The sequence below is a fragment of the Silene latifolia genome, chromosome Y (assembly GCF_048544455.1).
Source record: "Silene latifolia isolate original U9 population chromosome Y, ASM4854445v1, whole genome shotgun sequence".
NCBI lineage: Eukaryota > Viridiplantae > Streptophyta > Magnoliopsida > Caryophyllales > Caryophyllaceae > Silene > Silene latifolia.
The window spans coordinates 412,263,416-412,281,660 of NC_133538.1; the positions used below are offsets into that span (position 1 = coordinate 412,263,416).

Sequence of the window (18,245 nt, forward strand, 5' to 3'; positions counted from 1 at the left end):
CCTCTCATAATGTCACAAGTGGGAGGGCAAGTGGGGTGCTTCATTTAACTCCCACTTAATTTGTCACTTGCATATTGTGATCAGAAGAACACTATCCGTCTTCAGCTTGTGACGAATAGTTCCCGTCTTCAATGAGAATTTGTGCTCTGAGAAATGGGTAAACGGGGAGACCTTGTTTGCATCTCCATCACAATTCACGATGCTATCTATGCGAAGAATAGTATGTTCATCAATAAATTCCTATGCTTATCAATTCATACTTGAAACAATTTCACCATTTATGAAAGTTTGTAATTCCATTATGACAAATATTAATTATTAATCAATTTATATGAGAAAAAACAGTGAGGTAAAAACAAAATACCGTAAATAAGTTAAAATTTCAATCACAAATTAAAAGAATAAAAAAATAGATTAGTTTTATTTGTTCATTTAAAGATGTACTCGATCACATTTAAAAGGTGGAGAAGATCTGTTAAAATGTAATCCAGAGAAATCTAGACTATAATAATGTCAATGAACATGTACATTGAAGCAAAATAAAGACCTAGAGATTAGTATAAACAAATGTCTCTAGAACACGGAAGTCGGTATGTTAATCAACCGACATAGCATTTGTATAAATCGGCACATTATGCCATTTTTAATGTACTAAGAGAATTCAACATAAGCAATAAAACATAAAACATTCAACATAAATAAACTACCTCTCCCACATTATAAAATATCTTGCCCACATTTAACATTAACTAATAATTAACCAAACATAAAACTAACAGGATCTTCCCTTTGCCTTGAAATATACGGAGTAGCTATTTGGTGTAAATGAAGGATAGTTGTACGAATGAAGGAAAGATGAGGATTAAGAATTAGGTTTAGGATTCTATTTATGTTTTAAGTATTTAAGGTATCAATACAGATGGATTACTACTCCGTATAATTTTGCTGAAATTATTGTTAACTGATAGATTTAACATATTTGAATCCCTAAATTTACTCTTTGATTTGCTGGAAGTTAGGCAAGGAATGATATTTCCGGTACCCCTTTAATTGCCTCTAGAACTATCTTTTATAAGAAGATTTTTTGGGTGAGCGGGAAAATTAATATGCTGGTTTCTGTTTTATAATATTATATAGATATATAGATAAGTGGATAAGAAAAAAATCCAATTTTCAGTCCAAAATTTAATATTACTACCATTACCTACCTGTCATCTCAACCTCTTTCCAAACATGTCCCGAATACTCATGAGTTTACGCCATTGCCAGGAGCAAACTGAATTAGGCATACATTCAAAAAGTGAACAATTTCTCAAATATTTCTTAGTTACCACTTTGACCTATATATTATCCTTTTCCATAAGAATTTTCCATAAAAGTTTTATTTGAAGAGCTTTATTCGCTACCTCAGAGGATTTTATTCCTAATCCGCCAAGAGACTTCGGTAAACAAACTTTATGGCAACCAATTAAATTAGGAGAATGCTGTGAAGGATTCTTATTCCATAAAAAATATCTATTAATTTTGTCTAATCTGTTATGGATACTTGAGGGAAGGAGGAAACTTTGAATTTGAAAGCTTCCCTTCACGGCAAGGTTAGCATTAACGAGAACCAGTCTACCTGCTTGCGATAAAGAATTCGCTTTCCTTTTCGATAATTGAGCGCATGAGAAATTAATAATACTTTAAAACATATTTGTAGTCACTCTGCCGTCAATTAAAGGACAAACTAAGTACTTACCCAAATGAGCTTATTCATTCATATCAAGAATACCTCTAAAAGACCCACGAAGTGAGCGGTCATATTTCTAATGCACTGGAAAATCAATTTGTCGAAATTAACAAATTGTCCAGAAATCGTGCAAAATTTATCTACAATAGATTTAATAGTTCTACAACTTTGATTAGAAGCTTTAACAAAAATGATAGTGTCATCCGAAAAAGTCAGGAATGAAACTTTTTCCAATCCAGGTCCAATTCTAATACAAATATCACTTGAATGAAGATCGCTATTCTTTTGTAGAGATCTTGCTAAAATTTCAGCACGCATAATAAAAATATATGGTGAAAGTGGGTCTCTTCTCTAATACCTCGAGTAGGTGTGAACACGGTCCCCGGTCTTCCATTTACAAGAACCGAGAAAGAAACAGTTTTAATGCATTCCATAATCCAAGAAATCGAAGTAGGATTAAAACCCATTTTCGTAAAAGTTTGTTCAATAAAGTTCCATTCAAGTCGATCATATGCTTTCTCTGCAGAGAAAATGGGTTGGTTTCTCTGCAGTGGGTCTGGAAAATCAAATGAAAAGATCAAGAAAAAGTGCAGTAAAAATGGCAGAATACAATGCCAGATCAAATTATCAACTTCAGGTATTTGGTTTTTCAATTGCCCATTTGTTGCTGGTTGTTGGTTGCTGTTTGCTGGATGAGTTTTTTTTATTTGTTTAATCCCAGTTTTCATGCTTCAACATTTATACTTTTCCTGCAATTTTGTTTAAATTTTTTGGGGTTAATTAATGTATATCTAATATCTTGCTGGTTTTGTTCTCTAAGTTTGATTGTGGATTTAATAGAAAGATTGCTCAAAGACTCTGAGCCTTGGTGAATAATTCTGCATTCTAAGTTTGATTGTGGGCTAATTAGTACACTGTATTTGGTAAGATAACAGTGTAGCATTTGCATTGTTTGGTGATATTTGAGTTATGCCTCGTTGCGTAGATACAGCCGCCGTACTCCACCATAGGAGGAAGCCTTCGAGGTTCAAAGTTAGTGCTGTTGTTGGGTTCATGAGCATTTCTGATTTTCTAAATGATCATAACTTTTTCTTTCCTTTATTCTGGTGTTGATGCATATTTTTTGGGTTTACCCTACTAGTGTTTCAATCATATTTATTACTCCGTATTTCATTGGGCGCTTTTGTTTCTAATTGGTGTAAGTGTTGGTTCACCAATTCATTTTTAGCCTTTTTTGGTATCCTTTTTTCTTCCTACTGAGCAGATAAGTTTAAGGTGAGCGGTCGACTATGTGAGCAAAAAGAAGAGGGTCTCAAGGATGGGAAACTAGATAAATTTTTTGTCAAGCCATTTACATTTCAAGAATTAGCAGCTGTAACTAGGAACTTTCGAGCGGATCATTTGCTAGATGAGGGAGGCTTCGGCCGTGTCTATAAAGGTCGATTGGAAAGTGCATGCCAGGTTTGATGACTATCAGTTCAGACACTAGTTGATAATTTGTCTCTACATTCTTACAGGAAGAGGACAATATGTTTGAACTATGCTTTAATGTCCTTTTTGGATATGGAGGTTCATTTAATCCTATGAATGCCATATATAAGCCTATCTTTTGATTTTGTTAGAAGTCCACATTTTTGTGAAGCTTGTTGCTTTTAATAGTTGGATCCTTAAAAGGTATTACAACAAATTGGTATTTTCCCAAACTTTGTGTATGGAAACTTCTTGTTGCTTTTAATCGGAATTTCTGAAGAGCTACAACCCTTCAGAAATGCATCCCCCCCCTGTTTGCTTATCCCTGTTTCTTTTTCTATATAAATAGATAAAAGGATGAGAATGAAATTCACAGAAAAATTTCCATCTTTTGCATCTAAGAAATTATAACATACTACATTAAATATTTCTATATTACGTCTCTGATTTTTGTGCCAAAAATCAGAGGGCACTGTCTTATCTCAGTAGAAAATTCGGTTTCACCCAGGCACTAAAAGGGGTAGAATTATTCTATTAGGGAAGCGGAGTCGATTCGGTGCGGTTTTATTGTCAATTCATGTTCGTGCATATACAATCTCTAACAATCTAATAGAATAATTGCGAAATCTGTCAAGATGACGAATGGAAAGAAGATGACAATGAAAGTTAACAAATTGGAAAAGTTTGAAGGTGTTGATTTTAGAAGATGGCAGAAGAAGATGCACTTCTTATTGACGACTCTGAAAGTGGTATATGTTTTAAGTACTCCCTACCATGAAGTGGATGAAAACAGTACTGTGGAAGAGTTAAGGAAGAGGAGCAAATGGGATAATGATGATTATATTTGCAGAGGACACATTCTTAATGGTATGTCTAATTCCCGCTTTGATATTTATCAGAATTTAGAAAGTGCAAAAGAATTGTGGGATCAGTTGGAGTCTAAATACATTGATGAACATGCCTCCAATAAAAAGTTTCTAGTTGGAAACATTATGAATTATAAGATGTGTGATGCTAGACCTGTTATGGAACAATTCAATGAACTGTTGCGTATATTGGGGCAATTCGCTCAACACAATACGGAAATGCCTGAGTTTCTAGTATAATTGACAAACTTTCACCACAATGGAAGGAATTTAAACACACACTGAAACATAAGAAAGAGGATATGTCTCTTGTTGAACTTGGTAAAAGGTTGCGCATAGAAGAGCCGATAAGTGCTCAGGAATATGGAAAAACCAAAGATACAAGAAAGACCATGTCCATCAATATGATGGAACTTGGCGAAGGTTCCAACTATGACAGGAAAGGAAAGAAACGCCCACACCCTAGTGACGACAAACACAATAATCTGGATAAGAAGTCAAAAACGGGATGCTAGATTTGTGGCAAAATGGGTCATCTGAAAAGGGACTGTAAACTTGCAAAGAAAGGAGAAGGAAAAGGAAAAATGAAAGTTGGACAAGGGTCTAAGGACCAAGGTCCTCCAAAACAGCAAAGTAATAATCTTGTTTGTGATTTTAATTTGAATAAAAATTATATATCATGGATTCCTGAAGCATGTTTCATGCAGGATGATGACTTATCATGGTGGATTGACTCGAAAGCCACCAAACACGTTTGTAAAGATCGTGGATGGTTCACCAAGTATGTGCCCGCTGAAGATGGGTTCATAATCTACATGGGAAAAGAGTCAACTGCTCAAATTCTAGGAAGTGGCGAAGTTATATTAATACTTAGTTCGGGAAAATCAGTGTGTTTAAAGAATGTTTTACATGTTCCTAGTGTTCGTAAGAATCTAGTTTCTAGTGGTCAATTATCTAGATGTGGTTATAAACAAGTGATCGAATCTGATCGTTATGTATTATCTAAGTTTGGTGTGTTTATTGGTTTCAGATACTTATGCAATGGCATGTTTATGCTAAACCTTAATAATGCTGATTTTATTAGTCTGAATAAAGTTAATGATGTTATGGTTTATTCCGAAATTTATTTATCTTCATTGTGGCATGCTCATTTAGGCCATGTTCTTTATAAACGAATGGTTTTAATGTCTAAAAACAATTTAATTCCGCCAATTGATACAACTACAAGGAAATGTAATTTTTACATGTTAAACAAAATAACAAGACAACCTTTTTCGGGAGTTAAACGATCATCGATGTTATTAGAATTGATTCATAGCGACTTATGTGACTATTATTCTACTCCATGTTTAGGAAATAAAATATATTTAGTAACTTTCATTGATGATTGTACTCGTTTTTGCTATTTATTCTTGTTGCATGCAAAAGATGAGGCATTGAGTAAGTTCATTCTTTTTAAGAATGAAGTAGAGTTACAACAGTCTTCTTTAATTAAGAAAATGAGTACGGATAGGGGAGGAGAATACTATGATCCTGCCTATTTCGGTTCATGTGGCATAATACATGAGAGAACCGCTCCGTATACACCACAACAAAATGGTATAGCGAAACGGAAAAATAGAACTCTTAAAGAAATGGTTAATGCCATGTTATCTTACTCAGGTTTAAGTGAGGGATTTTGGGGAGAAGTCATGTTAACGGCTTGCTATTTACTAAATAGGGTCCCAAATAAACAAAACAAAGTTACTCCTTATGAATTATGGTATAGAAAGAAACCAAACTTGAATTATCTTCGAGTTTGGGGATGTCGGGCTATCGTTAGACTACCCGATCCCAAGATAAAAACATTGGGAGAGAGAGGCATTGACTGCATTTTTATTGGATACACTATGCATTCCAAGGCTTACCGATTCTATGTAATAGAACCAAATGATGCAGTGTCGTTACATACCGTTATAGAATCTAGAGATGCCATCTTTGATGAAACACATTTTTCATCTATACCAAGACCAAGTATGATAACTCTAACTATTATTGGAGTAGAAGGTAACGAAATTGTTGAACCTAATCAGGTTGTAGAGCCTCAAAATAAAATCCCTGAACTTCGTAGAGATAAAATAATCAGGAAAAAGAAAGCTTTTGGACCCAATTTCCAAACATATTTGGTTGAGGGTTCAAGGTATAAAGTAAGATTCCAATATACTTATTGTTATAATATTGATGAGGATCCTAGAACATTTGATGGGGCTATGAAGTCTCATGATGTTTCCTTTTGTAAAGAAGCCATAAATGATGAAATGGATTCAATTTTGGGGAATAATACTTGGGTTTTAACTGATCTCCCTCGTAGCTGCAAACCTTTGGGTTGCAAATGGATTTTAAAAAGGAAAATGAAAGTGGATGGTACAATCGACAAGTATAAAGCTCAATTAGTCATTCAAGTATTTAGGCAAAAGGAAGGCATTGATTATTTTGACACCTATGCGCCTGTTGCTCGTATCTCCACTATTAGGTTGTTAATTGCCTTAGCTCCCATTAACAATCTAGTGATCCATCAAATGAATGTGAAGACCGCATTCTTGAATGGAGATTTAGAAGAGGAAATTTACATAAAACAACCGGAAGGTTTCGTTATGCCAGGCAATGAACATAAGGTGTGCAAGCTAGTAAAATCATTGTATGGACTTAAACAAGCTCCTAAACAATGGCATCATAAATTTGATGAGATGGTTTTGTCTAATGGTTTTAAATTAAATCAGTCAGACAAATGTGTATATAGCAAGTTCGATGATGCTGGTAATGGCGTGATAATATGACTATACGTTGATGACATGCTGATTTTTGGTACCAACCAAAGCTAGGTTGATCTTTGTAAAGATTTTCTATCATCTAACTTTGCAGTGAAAGACATGGGAGAAGCTGATGTGATTCTTTGAATCAAAATCAAACATAGTGACAAGGGGATTTCTTTAACGCAATCTCATTATATTGAGAAAATGTTGAAGAAATTCAATTGTGAAAATAGTATTCCAGCAACAACTCCCATGGATTCTAGCTTGAAACTTGTAACTAATACGGGTGAGCCTTTTTCACAACTCAAATACTCTCAAGTGATTGGATATCTAATGTATGTCATGACTTGCACTATACCAGATATAGCCCTTGCGGTAGGCAAGCTAAGTCGATACACGAAGAATCCTAGTACTCTTCACTGGCAAGCAATTAATCGTGTATTGAGGTATCTTAAAGCTACCAAGAATTATGGACTAACATATGTGGGTTATTCTTCGGTACTAGAAGGTTATTCAGATGCTAGTTGGATAAACAATGTTGAAGATCACTCTTCAACGAGTGGTTGGGTATTTTTGCTTGGAGGAGGTGCTATTTCTTGGGCATCAAAGAAGCAAACATGCATTTCTAGCTCAACCATGGAATCGGAATTTATTGCCTTGGCAGCAGCGGAAAAGGGGGCGGAATGGCTAATGAATTTGATTTACGAAATTCCATTATGGCCAAAACCAATATAACCCATAGCTATACATTTTGATAGCGCTGCTACATTGGCTAAAGCTTATAGTCAAATATACAATGGCAAATCAAGACACTTGGGTGTTAGACATAGCTCGATACGTGAGCTAATAACTGATGGAGTTATTTCAGTTATATTCGTGAGATCTCAATAAAATTTAGCTGATCATTTGACCAAAACATTAGCTAAGGACTTGTTTATTAAGCCGGTTGAGGGGATTGGTCTAAAACTCGTATAAGATCCTTGCCGATAGGATACCCAATTCCCCTCTAATACAATGTTAGAGGCTGAATCCAATGTGGAAGGTCTATTGTTAAGAGATTGAAGCACACAATAATTATGTCCCTTGGTGTGGGCTTAGACTTACATATTGTAAGGTTGAAGTTTATCTTCTTAATTTATCTTTTGAAAAAGTGTGTTTGCAAGGACACGATGAAAAGAATCAACCTATATGAACATGAAGTTCAACCGCTTCAAAGGAGATTGGGTTTGGCTCCTCATATGTTCATGAATAGAGAAGGGACACTAGGCTTGTAATTAAGTGTCGGTTTATGTTATTTTTAGAAGTAAATTAGTTTATGTGTGAGTTATCTTCATGTATTCAAAATGGGTAGCAAGGGTTCAATGCTTATATAATACTACGGTTTCATGTGCTGTTGGGTACTCTATCGAGTAAGGCTTACTCTGTCGAGTAAATGTGTTTTGGCATTCTGGACAATGTTCTGGCTGTTGGGTACTCGATCGAGTAGGGGTCACTCGATCGAGTACCTCACTTACTCGATCGAGTTCGTCGTTCTTACGGGTTTTTGGCCGGGTTTTGATAGCAAAGCGAGATAGTTATATAAAGGATTTTTATCAGTTTCTTTTTACTTTTTACCCTATTATAAATATTTTACACAAGAGATCAAGTTACGTAGATTTTCTCTCTCATATTGCTATCAAATCCAAAGGGCTAGTGTTGACGGATTCCATATTTCTTTACACCGTTGAGACCGTTGCATTGTGAGTAAGATCCTAGTATAGTTTTTACGTTGTTTCGTTAACTTTAGTTTAAACCCTAATTGGGTAATTTGGGGGTTTTGGGAGTATTGTTGGTATTAGGTTGTGATTGTATGTTGATAGGAGGTGACTTCGTAGAGGAGCGTTTCCGATCTGCTGTTGTGTGGATTGTGGTGATTGCATTTCCAGATTAGGTTTCCTACTCAGTAATTGTTTACATGAATATGAGATAGTTGATTGGTTGTTGATTAATGGCATTTGTCTATATCGTAATTGAATTGGTATTGTTGATGTTGTAGTTAGTTGTTGTTATTTGTCCGTGGTTCGCGAGGTGCGCCCTCGGCTGATTGGAGTCACTTGCGGGAGTGGCTTCACGCCTTTGATTTGCCCCTTATGGAACCCGCCACAAGAGGGGATGTGCACATTAAGGAACATGGGTTTGCGCTTGGTAAAGATGAGCGGAGCATAGGTGGAAACGGCTGCGGTCCCCCACTGGCGGTGTGGATTACTGGTTGGCGCCGTAATCTGGCAGGACTAGACCTTCAGGCTAGTCAGGTGATTGGTGATGTGACGGTGTTGGAGAACTGTGTGTATTTTTATTGTTGTATTATCTTATATTGTGTATGCAGTAATTGACCCCATTTAATTGTTTTAAAAATTGTGGTGATCCATTCGTGGATGGTGAGCAGTTATTGAGCAGGTATGATTTGGATGTGCGAGGGATAGCTGGGCATGTGTCATCACGAGTCTATTAAAAGTCTTTCGCCGTGTTATCGAAATTTCATTTACTTTAGTTGGTTTTTGGATTTGGAACAGTTGTATCTTACTTTACAGTTTTTGGAGGTTGATGTATTCACTTAAACTATTTACTTAAAGCACGTTCTTTTATGGTCTATTTAATATTCATTGCCTCCGGTAACCGAGATTGTAGCACTCTCACGCATTAGGTGGTCTTGGTAAATGTGGACACGGGCCACGCGCGGCGCGCGCGAAAGGGCTTGAATAAGCGTGCATTTGTGGAGTCGCCACAAATTTTTATGGGAAATTGGAACCGTTCGAATACCTCGTGTCATGTCAAGACACAAAGTAGTGACATGAATACTAAGAACTCGTTACCCTTAGCATTCTATGTCTAGAATGACTCTCGTGGATGCCAATGAATACGGGATGTTCACAGAGATCTGGAGTAAGGGGTGAGGGTACATGTTAGGAAGCTCTTTAATTGAACACCTAATCCCGCCCGCCTCAATAGCGGCCTCTACTAATGATTCGGGAAATCATTCATAGTTGATATGTCGTCGATGTAATGCATGCAATGCAACATCCAATGTTTTAGTCCTAGCATGTGATATTAGACTATGTCGGCGAACACATAATTTTAGCAAACAATTGAGGTTAAAGTTGGAAGTTAGATTAATTACATGTGAAAGACTGTGGACATGGGCCACACTGCGGCGCGCGCGGAAGGCGCTTGAAATAAGCGTGCATTTGTGTAGTCGCCACCAATTTTTATGGGAAATTGGAACCGTTCGAATATCTCGTGCCATGTCAAGACACAAAGTAATGACATGAATACTAATAACTCGTTACCCTTAGCATTCTATGTCTAGAATGACTCTCGTGGATGCCAATGAACACGGATGTTCACAGAGATCTAGAGTAAGGGGTGAGGGTACGTATTTGGAAGTCCTTTTACTGAACACCTAATCCCGCTCACCTCGATAGCGGCCTCTACTAATGATTAGGAAAGTTGTTCATATTTGATATGTTGTCGATTATATGCATGCAATGCAATATCCACAGATTAATCCTAGCATGTGAGATTAAACTAGGTCGGTTGACACATAATTTAGCAAACAATTGAGGTCCAAGTTGATGTTAGATTAATTAAATATGAAAAACAAGGAAATAAATCATACAAGAGCGATAAACAAACGGTAAATAAATTACAATAATTAAAATTACAATGATTACAAGGGTTTAATCGATTTACGTCAAAATACACTTAAGACGGAATTTTGAAGATGAAAGTAAAGAAAAATGAAAGGGTTAGAAAAAAAGTGATAAAATAGGTCAGATTAGGGGCGATATTACGATTAATAGTTAATTAAACACGTAATTAGAGACTACGTCAAGGCGAAAACGAGTTCAGGGACATAAATCATCTCAGAACAGGCGCAACATCTGCTGCGTCCCTTGGAAGAGGCGCAGCTCCTCTTGCGTCTGTTCTGGAGTTGAGCTTTGTCTGTGAAGTCAGAACCGCAATCCGTTAATGTTTCGTTGGCAAGTTTAAGATCGATTATTGATTGGGAACTCGAGTAAAAGGGATTTAGCAGGTTATATACATCTGTAACCGTCATAAAAGCGATAGAAAAACGGATTAAACCGAATGAAAATGAGTTATATCCTATTTACGATGTCGGAATTAATTTATATACTAAACTTAGGTTTAAAACGGTTTAGAGAACAGACTAAACAAATTATAAAAATGTATGTACAAAATACGAATCCCAGAAACTTGATATGGACAAATTGAGTTCCTGAAATCCGGGTTTGATTTAGTGACGAAAACCCGCAAATATCAAATTATAAGGGATTATAAAATGTTATAATTAAAAAGGATTATTAAAAGATGATTTATGTACTGAAGGATGAAAGAAAGTAGGAAAATAAGACGAAAAGAACAAAACAATGAAAACCGATGAAGAAGAAGAAGAAGTGTAGGAGCAGCAAGCAACCTCTGGAAGAGGCGCAACATATGCTGTGACCCTTCGAAGAGGCGCAGCAGCTGATGCATTTCTCCTCGACGTCTGATATCCACTGCTGTGTAAAAACAGTTTTACAAAAGGGTTTTTAAGATCGGTTTTGAATGTGTTTTTGAGTGAACCTTACATTAATTGGTACAAAAACAAAAACATAAATTAAAAGTGGGATTTACACCCTTAGACTTGCATGTTTGACGGAACGAGATTAACTAAGTTAAGTTAGTGATTGCTCGACTCGAATGTACGTAGAAAGTGCCCTCGTTAGAGTATTTTAGATTAATTGATTGATGTGTAGTGGTCAAATTGGCCGGTCATGCAACGTGACTGGTACGCAGAATGATCTGAGCTTACGTAGTCAACTGATCAAGCACATAGGCGTCGAAAACTTAGAGCAAGGTCTAGAATGCAAAGGGAGAAGAGAAGGGCGGACACTCGCGTGAAAAGTATGGAGACCGGAGGTCTCTATCTATACCAAAAAATGTGAAGAGTTTCGGAATGACACAAACTTTGGAAAGAAATCACGGAAATATTCCGTAAACAACCAAACAGAGATGGGGAAGAGGCGCAGCAGCTGCTGCGTCATTTTCCCAGAGGTTTTCTCCTCCGGAAGAAAGATTTCCGCGTTTCTGTTGTGGAATTGCGGTAGCTCTATGCTTACTTATTCCGTAAAATATGATATACGGAAGATATTTTACCAAAAGATATAAAATTTGATTTGTGAATAAATATCTGGAATATTCTAGAACATTCCGACTCGGTATTTTAAACGGCTTCTTAGAAAATGAAGCGGTTTTTGACCCGGACTCCAAATGAACTCTAATTACCGTCAAAACGATCATATCAATGCGTAGATGACGACCAAGGGGTAGACTCGAGTGTTTGATCTATCACCTGACGATAAACTTACAGACTGTCATAAATCATTCCGCGTACCAAACATGCGGCCCAATCATCACTGGGTGGTTGGCGGAAGGTGTAGGAATGAGGTATCTACAGAATCCCCACTTTGACTGAGGCTTTCATAAGGCGAAAGTCAAAGTATAGCCATCAGGTCAATCAAAGATTACAACCTGAAGACTACGGTGGCGCAAAGCGGTGCAAGGGGTCTGAACCAAGGACCTGTCGCCGGGAACATTTTAGAGTCTGTCGACTATCGGGGAGGGTCTTTTAAAGTCCGTTAGACTACGTAAGGAAGCTCGCCATCCATAAGAAGAAACCATACCTGGGAGACTCCTGGGTGAAAGGGGACTGGAAGCGTTTCGGTGAGAAACTGCTGGAGAATCTCCTTGCGTCGGTCTCAAGCGAACTCTGCTTCTGAGAAATTTGTGGGCTGTGAATGGCAACGAAATCTCGCTTGGGTAAATACATAAAGTCTTGATTATCAACAACAACACTGCAAAATATCGCTGGAGGAGCATATACTGACGACTAGGAACATCTTGATCGTCACAGGAAACACTGCAAAATATTGCTGAGGGAAATATATAGAAGACTCTGTCTGGGTTGAATCATTCTTAGAGGAAATCTGCTTGTGTCTGCTTCGAACAAACTCTGCTTCTCGAGAAGTACACTGGCTATAATGAACTCTCACTGGGCATATAAAGGCATTGACAAAGGTGTGTTCTAAACACATTGGAAACCCGCTCGGTTGTTGCAAGCGAAATCTTGATGATAAAAAGGAATGAGCTCGTGAACCGGGTTCAAAGGATCCTTGCTGGAAAAATAAGAAATATTGTGACGGTTTTGCAGTCTATCAAAACGTGGGTCTGGACAGAAAGAATGCCCAAGAGAGCTAAGCATATGATATAATATGTTGGAGAAGAGGAGCACTAAGCTTGGGCCCACAAATAACAAACTTATAACGAACTTTCAAATTTGAGCTGAGGACTCGCCGGGAAACAGGCGCAGCAAAAGCTGCGGCTTTTGGATGGGGCGCAACAAGTGCTGCGTCTTTTCCTTGGCTTGTCTCTGTCTGAGTAAAAACGCGATAAACCGTGTTTTATTTCATTTTCACAAAACACAATTTCTTCTTAAACTCTCTCAAATTTCAACAACAAATCCATTAAAACTTGATCAATTCGAGCCATAAACCATGACCAATCGAGGTATGTATCTTATTCTTGCTTTAAATTGCGTTCTTGCTTGATTTTAATCGAAAAAATTAGGGTTTTTCTTCCCCTTATACTCGAAAATTTGGGGCTTTTGCCTCAAATGAATTTGTCTTGCAAAATTGACATTAGAAATGGGTAATTGGTAATGTTAGGAATGTAACCATGTATTCTTTTTGAATTTTCGTCAAGTATTGAGCATTTGGACAAAAAATGAAACGGTCTCTTGCTGTTTCGAAAACCGCTTCCAAAATGACCTTAGGATTGTCCATTTTTGATGAAATTTGGTGTTTTGGAACCCTTATGCAATGGGTAAACTTGCTATCATGTCGAATTTTCGATTTGTGACAACTCTTTCAGGACACTTTTTAGGGCATAATCGCTACTATAGCGAAATGCTGCCGAAATTTCGACTCAAACCCGCAACTACGCTTGAACTTAGACTTGAATTGCCTTAACCTACCACATGTGTGCTCGAGTTTTGAAAGAAATGGCCAAAGATGACGAGAAAAACCGCTTTTCATGTTCGAAAATGTTTGAAACGACCTCAAAGAGGCTTGTCATGGCTTGACATGGCCTTGTTTGTTTTGAATTTGCAGGTGACGTGCCTTCTACGTCGGGAAGATACCCCATGAACGTAGACTTTGATTCTTATCGTGCTCTCGTGGAGGGAGAGAGACAGGAGGAGGAGTTGGAAGAGGAGGTTGAGGAGGTCCCGCGGAGGGCCAACGTAGGGCGAGGCGGTCGCCAGCTTGTGGGTGCACCCGAGTGGGCCGAGAAATGAGATGGCAGACATCTCATTTGGGCGGCAGAGAGCCACCTGTCTTACAGGACGGCGAGGAATTTGGTAAGTTTCGAGCTTATCATTTCCTATTACTTCTCCCATTTATTTCATTTCCTATCTGTCTTATGCTAAAGATAGCTTTTGCTTTGAATCGTTGCAGGACGCTGGGAATTTAAGGTCCTTTTCTGGTTACACGATGATGATAGATGCCTTTGGGAGGCTGTCGGAGGAGTAGAAGGCCATCATCGAGCTGGGAGCCTTCGTGGCTTTGGTAGGAGCTTGGAGGGCGATCAGGGAAAAGGAAGATTCGGGCAAACCTTTGCCTGATTCGAGCTTTCCTTGATCAGTAGTGGGACACGACCTCGAATTTCCATATGCCTTTGGGAGAGGTCGGGTTCAATTTGGAGGACTACGGCATGATCTCGGGTCTGCCGTGTGGAGATGAGACCTTGGTGTGACCGTCGACGGCCATGAGAGTAGACTCGGCCGAGGCGAGGAGATTGATCGGCTGGAACCTGGCGACGAGTGCTCCCAGCGTTCCTGGGTTGGTGCCGAGTTCTTACGTCAGGGACTACTTTGCAGGTAGGGTCCCGACGAGGGTGGGGATGGATGGGCGGATGGTGCCTCCACCTACTTGCACTGCTGAGCGGAGGGCTCGTCTGTGGCTGTGGTGGTTCTTGTTTTCGTTTTACCTCTGAGACAAGGGGGAGAGGCTGTCAACGAAGCTCCTTCCCTTCCTTTCTGACTTGAGTAGCCTAGGTCGTTGGGACTGGGTTACTCCTGGCTTTGCGGTCCTCACCCATTACATGAGGGCCATGGTACGTCCAGAGCTGATGGAGAAAGGGACTTCTCCTGCCACCGTTGGTCCTGGACTCCTTTTGGAGGTATGAACCTTTCTTTCGACTTATGAAAGATTATTATTTCTTCATTTATTTATTGCCATTATTGTAGAAAATAATCATTGTTCTGTCTGCAGGCGTGGGTGTACTCCTACTTTCCTAGCTTCGCGCCCAAGAGTACGGAGACTGAGCCGAGGGCGTACCCTGTTGTGAGGGACTGGGTGGTGTTCCGTAGGAAGAGTCAGCGCTCTTCTTGCGACGTTTATCGGAGGGGCGTGAATGCCCTAACATTGGACAGCGTAAGTACCTTTAATCTTTATTTAATTTCTTTTCCTTTTCTCTCTTTCTATTTAGAAGTGATCATAGGAATGACCTCTTCCCTTTTAGAGCCGATCATAGGAATGACCCCTCGTTTTCTTATTTTAGTGGGTGCCTAGACCTTGAGAGGACTACTGTGAGGCTCCTGCTTTTATGGCTGAGGCCCTTCATCCTCGGAGCTCGATTCGGTTGCTGCTGACGACGCCCATGGGACCTGTGTGGTACTTGGGCGAGTGTTTGACTTGGCAGTGCTCTCGCGACACCTTCGCGGTCCCCATCGATCCTCCACGGATGATGTTTAGAGAGCCTTCTGCGGCTGAGAGAGAGGCTAAATTGGCCGACGCGAGTGGTGGCGCCCTCCTTCTTACTGGCGAGGAGTACTCCGAGTTCGTCCATCAGAGGTTGGCGTACTGGCCGATCGTGGTAAGCATTTTTTACCTTGTTATTTGATTTTGAATTGATTTGACAAATGACGAACGATAGTCAAATAAGAGTTATTCGAACTTTGAAGGAGATCGAGGTGGCAGGCGTCGAGCCCCCAGCTTACCCAGAGACACTGGAGTACACTGACGCGTCGGGCATGATGACGATCTCGGAGATCCGCGACTTCGGCGAGGAGGTGACAGACGCTAGTTTGGAGGAGTGGCAGCACCTTGTGAGGAGGGTAAGCCCCCAGCTTTGGTTGTTCTTATCATTTTTATTGCATAGGAATGCATTTAATTCTTTTCTGAATCCTCTTTGTATTCGATTGCCGGTGGCACCGTCCAGGTACATAGAGCTGTGGAGGATGGCCAACCGTCTGCGAGCTACGGCCATCGAGGCCCTTGCTGGTGGCCTTGGACAAGAGATATGAACCTCTCTTTCCCTTTCTTATTTACTTTTTGACAATTTAAATTTTGTTGCAATGAAATGTTACTTCATCTTATTGAAATGAGGCATTTCTTCATTTTATGCAGAGAGAGCGTGACCTGGAGCGCGAGATGGCGCAGTCCCGGGAGGAGACGGCTCGTTTGTTGAGTGAGCTTGAGGCAAGGGACGCCGAGGTTGCTGCTCTTGAGGTGACCGTAGCTGAGCTGAGGGGTCACCAAGACTAGTTGTTATTTTTTGTCGTTTTGTATATCTGCACATTTTGTACTTTTCGAACTTTGTTTCGGGCGAGAGCCCCCAGTTTGATGTATATACTGTCTTTTGGTTGTGTATATAATGGCCTGAGTGCCTTTGTTGCTGGGTGTTTGCTGTTCCTGCAGGTTAGCTTAAAAAAATAGGTTTGGCAGGTGACGGTTTGTGCCGTCATGCTGCCGAAATTTACATAGAAATTACAAGTAAAATACACGGTCATATATGTGGCTTAAATTAGCGCAAAATGAAAATGAGCAAAAAAAAGTGCCCGAATGCCCGAAAACGATAAAAATGCCCAGAAAATGAGCAAAATGACCGGACGGTAGGGAGGGCTACCCCCTAAAAAAGAAAATTAAAAGAAATGTATAAGTGTGAAACGTAGTAAAGAAAAGTAAATGAGGGAAAATGAAAAAAATGCCCAGAAATGAGCAAAAATGACCGGATGGTAGGGAGGGCTACCCCCTGAAAACGAAAATTAAAAGAAATGTATAAGTGTTAAATGTATTGAAAAGAGGAGTGAAATGATTCCCCCCCTAAAAAAAAATAAAGAAATGAAAATAAGTAAGTGTGCGCGTTTTGGCGATAATGTTGACTTTGCCTTGAAAAGCGAACCCAAAGAGGATTAGGAAACATAAAACTTGGTAATTTAATCGAACTTACCAAATTAAGTTCCTATAGGAATATGAAACTATGCTAAAAGCAAAATAGGAAAGATCCGTGGCTGAAAACACGGAAAGAGGACTTGGGGAAGAGGCGCAGCATGAGCTGCGAGTCTTCGAAGAGGCGCAGCAAATGCTGCGTCATTTCCCCGACTTGTCAGTCCTCGACAGAAATTAGGAAACAACGAATAGTATAAATAGAGACTTCGTTTGAGCTTTTATTCACATAATTCCTTTTTCTTTTCTTCCGTCTATTACATAAAACTCACATATCCTCTCAAAAAAATTTCCAAAAATTATAGATGGCTTTGAAAACTGTCTGAGGGAATGGACGAATGAGTTTACAAACGTTGAGATACACGATATGGGTACTTTTGATTTGGGATCGATCATAACTCTCAAGTTAGTGAAAGTAGTGAAGCCATTTTTGGATGCTTGTCTTGAGTATTGGGACCCAAATTTTCATGTGTTCGCCTTTTCGGGAGGCGAAATTTGTCCTTTCCCTGAAGAAATAGCTGCTATTGGAGGTTGGGACCCAGAAATTGTACCGGCTATACCCCCTAACTCTCAAGGCTATAAGAATAAATTTAGGGATTTGCTTGGATTGACCAAGGCTGAGGTGGACTGTCTTGTGACTTAAAAGGTGTCCGCATGTTTGACTTTGTTGACCGATTTATAAATAGGGTTGACCCTACCATTTCCTATGCTGCGAGGCGCAGTGCCTTCAGGTTTTGTCTACTTCATTGCTATGTCTTGCAAGGACATGTTGATAACGAGATGCGGGGTGATCCTCGTTTTCTGAGCATAATAGAGCAAATGGAGCTGCGCAGGAGTCCAGCATGCCTAGTCTTAGAGGAGACCATCCTTGGTTTATATAATAGGAAGACCAACTGCGAGCTTTCTTATATGGGAAGTCCCGTCATTCTGCAGGTAAGAATTCGACTGTCTCTTGTTTTTTTTTTTCGTTTTTTTTTTGTTTTTCGGTCAACATATGGATATTAAGTTCTCATCCCCTTTTGCAGGTTTGGCTGATGGAACGACTGCGGCTGATCGAGCC

General features: G+C 39.3%; 2 protein-coding genes across 2 annotated transcripts; both read left to right on the forward strand.

Moving 5' to 3' along the window:
• Positions 1-2,064: 2,064 nt before the first annotated feature.
• On the forward strand, positions 2,065-5,132 carry LOC141626405 (uncharacterized). Its single transcript, XM_074440239.1, has 4 exons — positions 2,065-2,369; positions 2,997-3,193; positions 3,838-4,069; positions 4,776-5,132. The coding sequence occupies exons 1-4, from the start codon at positions 2,156-2,158 to the stop codon at positions 4,778-4,780; spliced, it is 648 nt and encodes a 215-aa protein (XP_074296340.1). The 5' UTR covers positions 2,065-2,155; the 3' UTR covers positions 4,781-5,132.
• A 1,932-nt stretch (positions 5,133-7,064) lies between these two features.
• LOC141632332 (secreted RxLR effector protein 161-like) lies at positions 7,065-7,595 on the forward strand. The gene has a single exon (XM_074444887.1). The coding sequence runs from the start codon at positions 7,065-7,067 to the stop codon at positions 7,593-7,595; it is 531 nt and encodes a 176-aa protein (XP_074300988.1).
• The last annotated feature ends 10,650 nt before the right edge of the window (positions 7,596-18,245 follow it).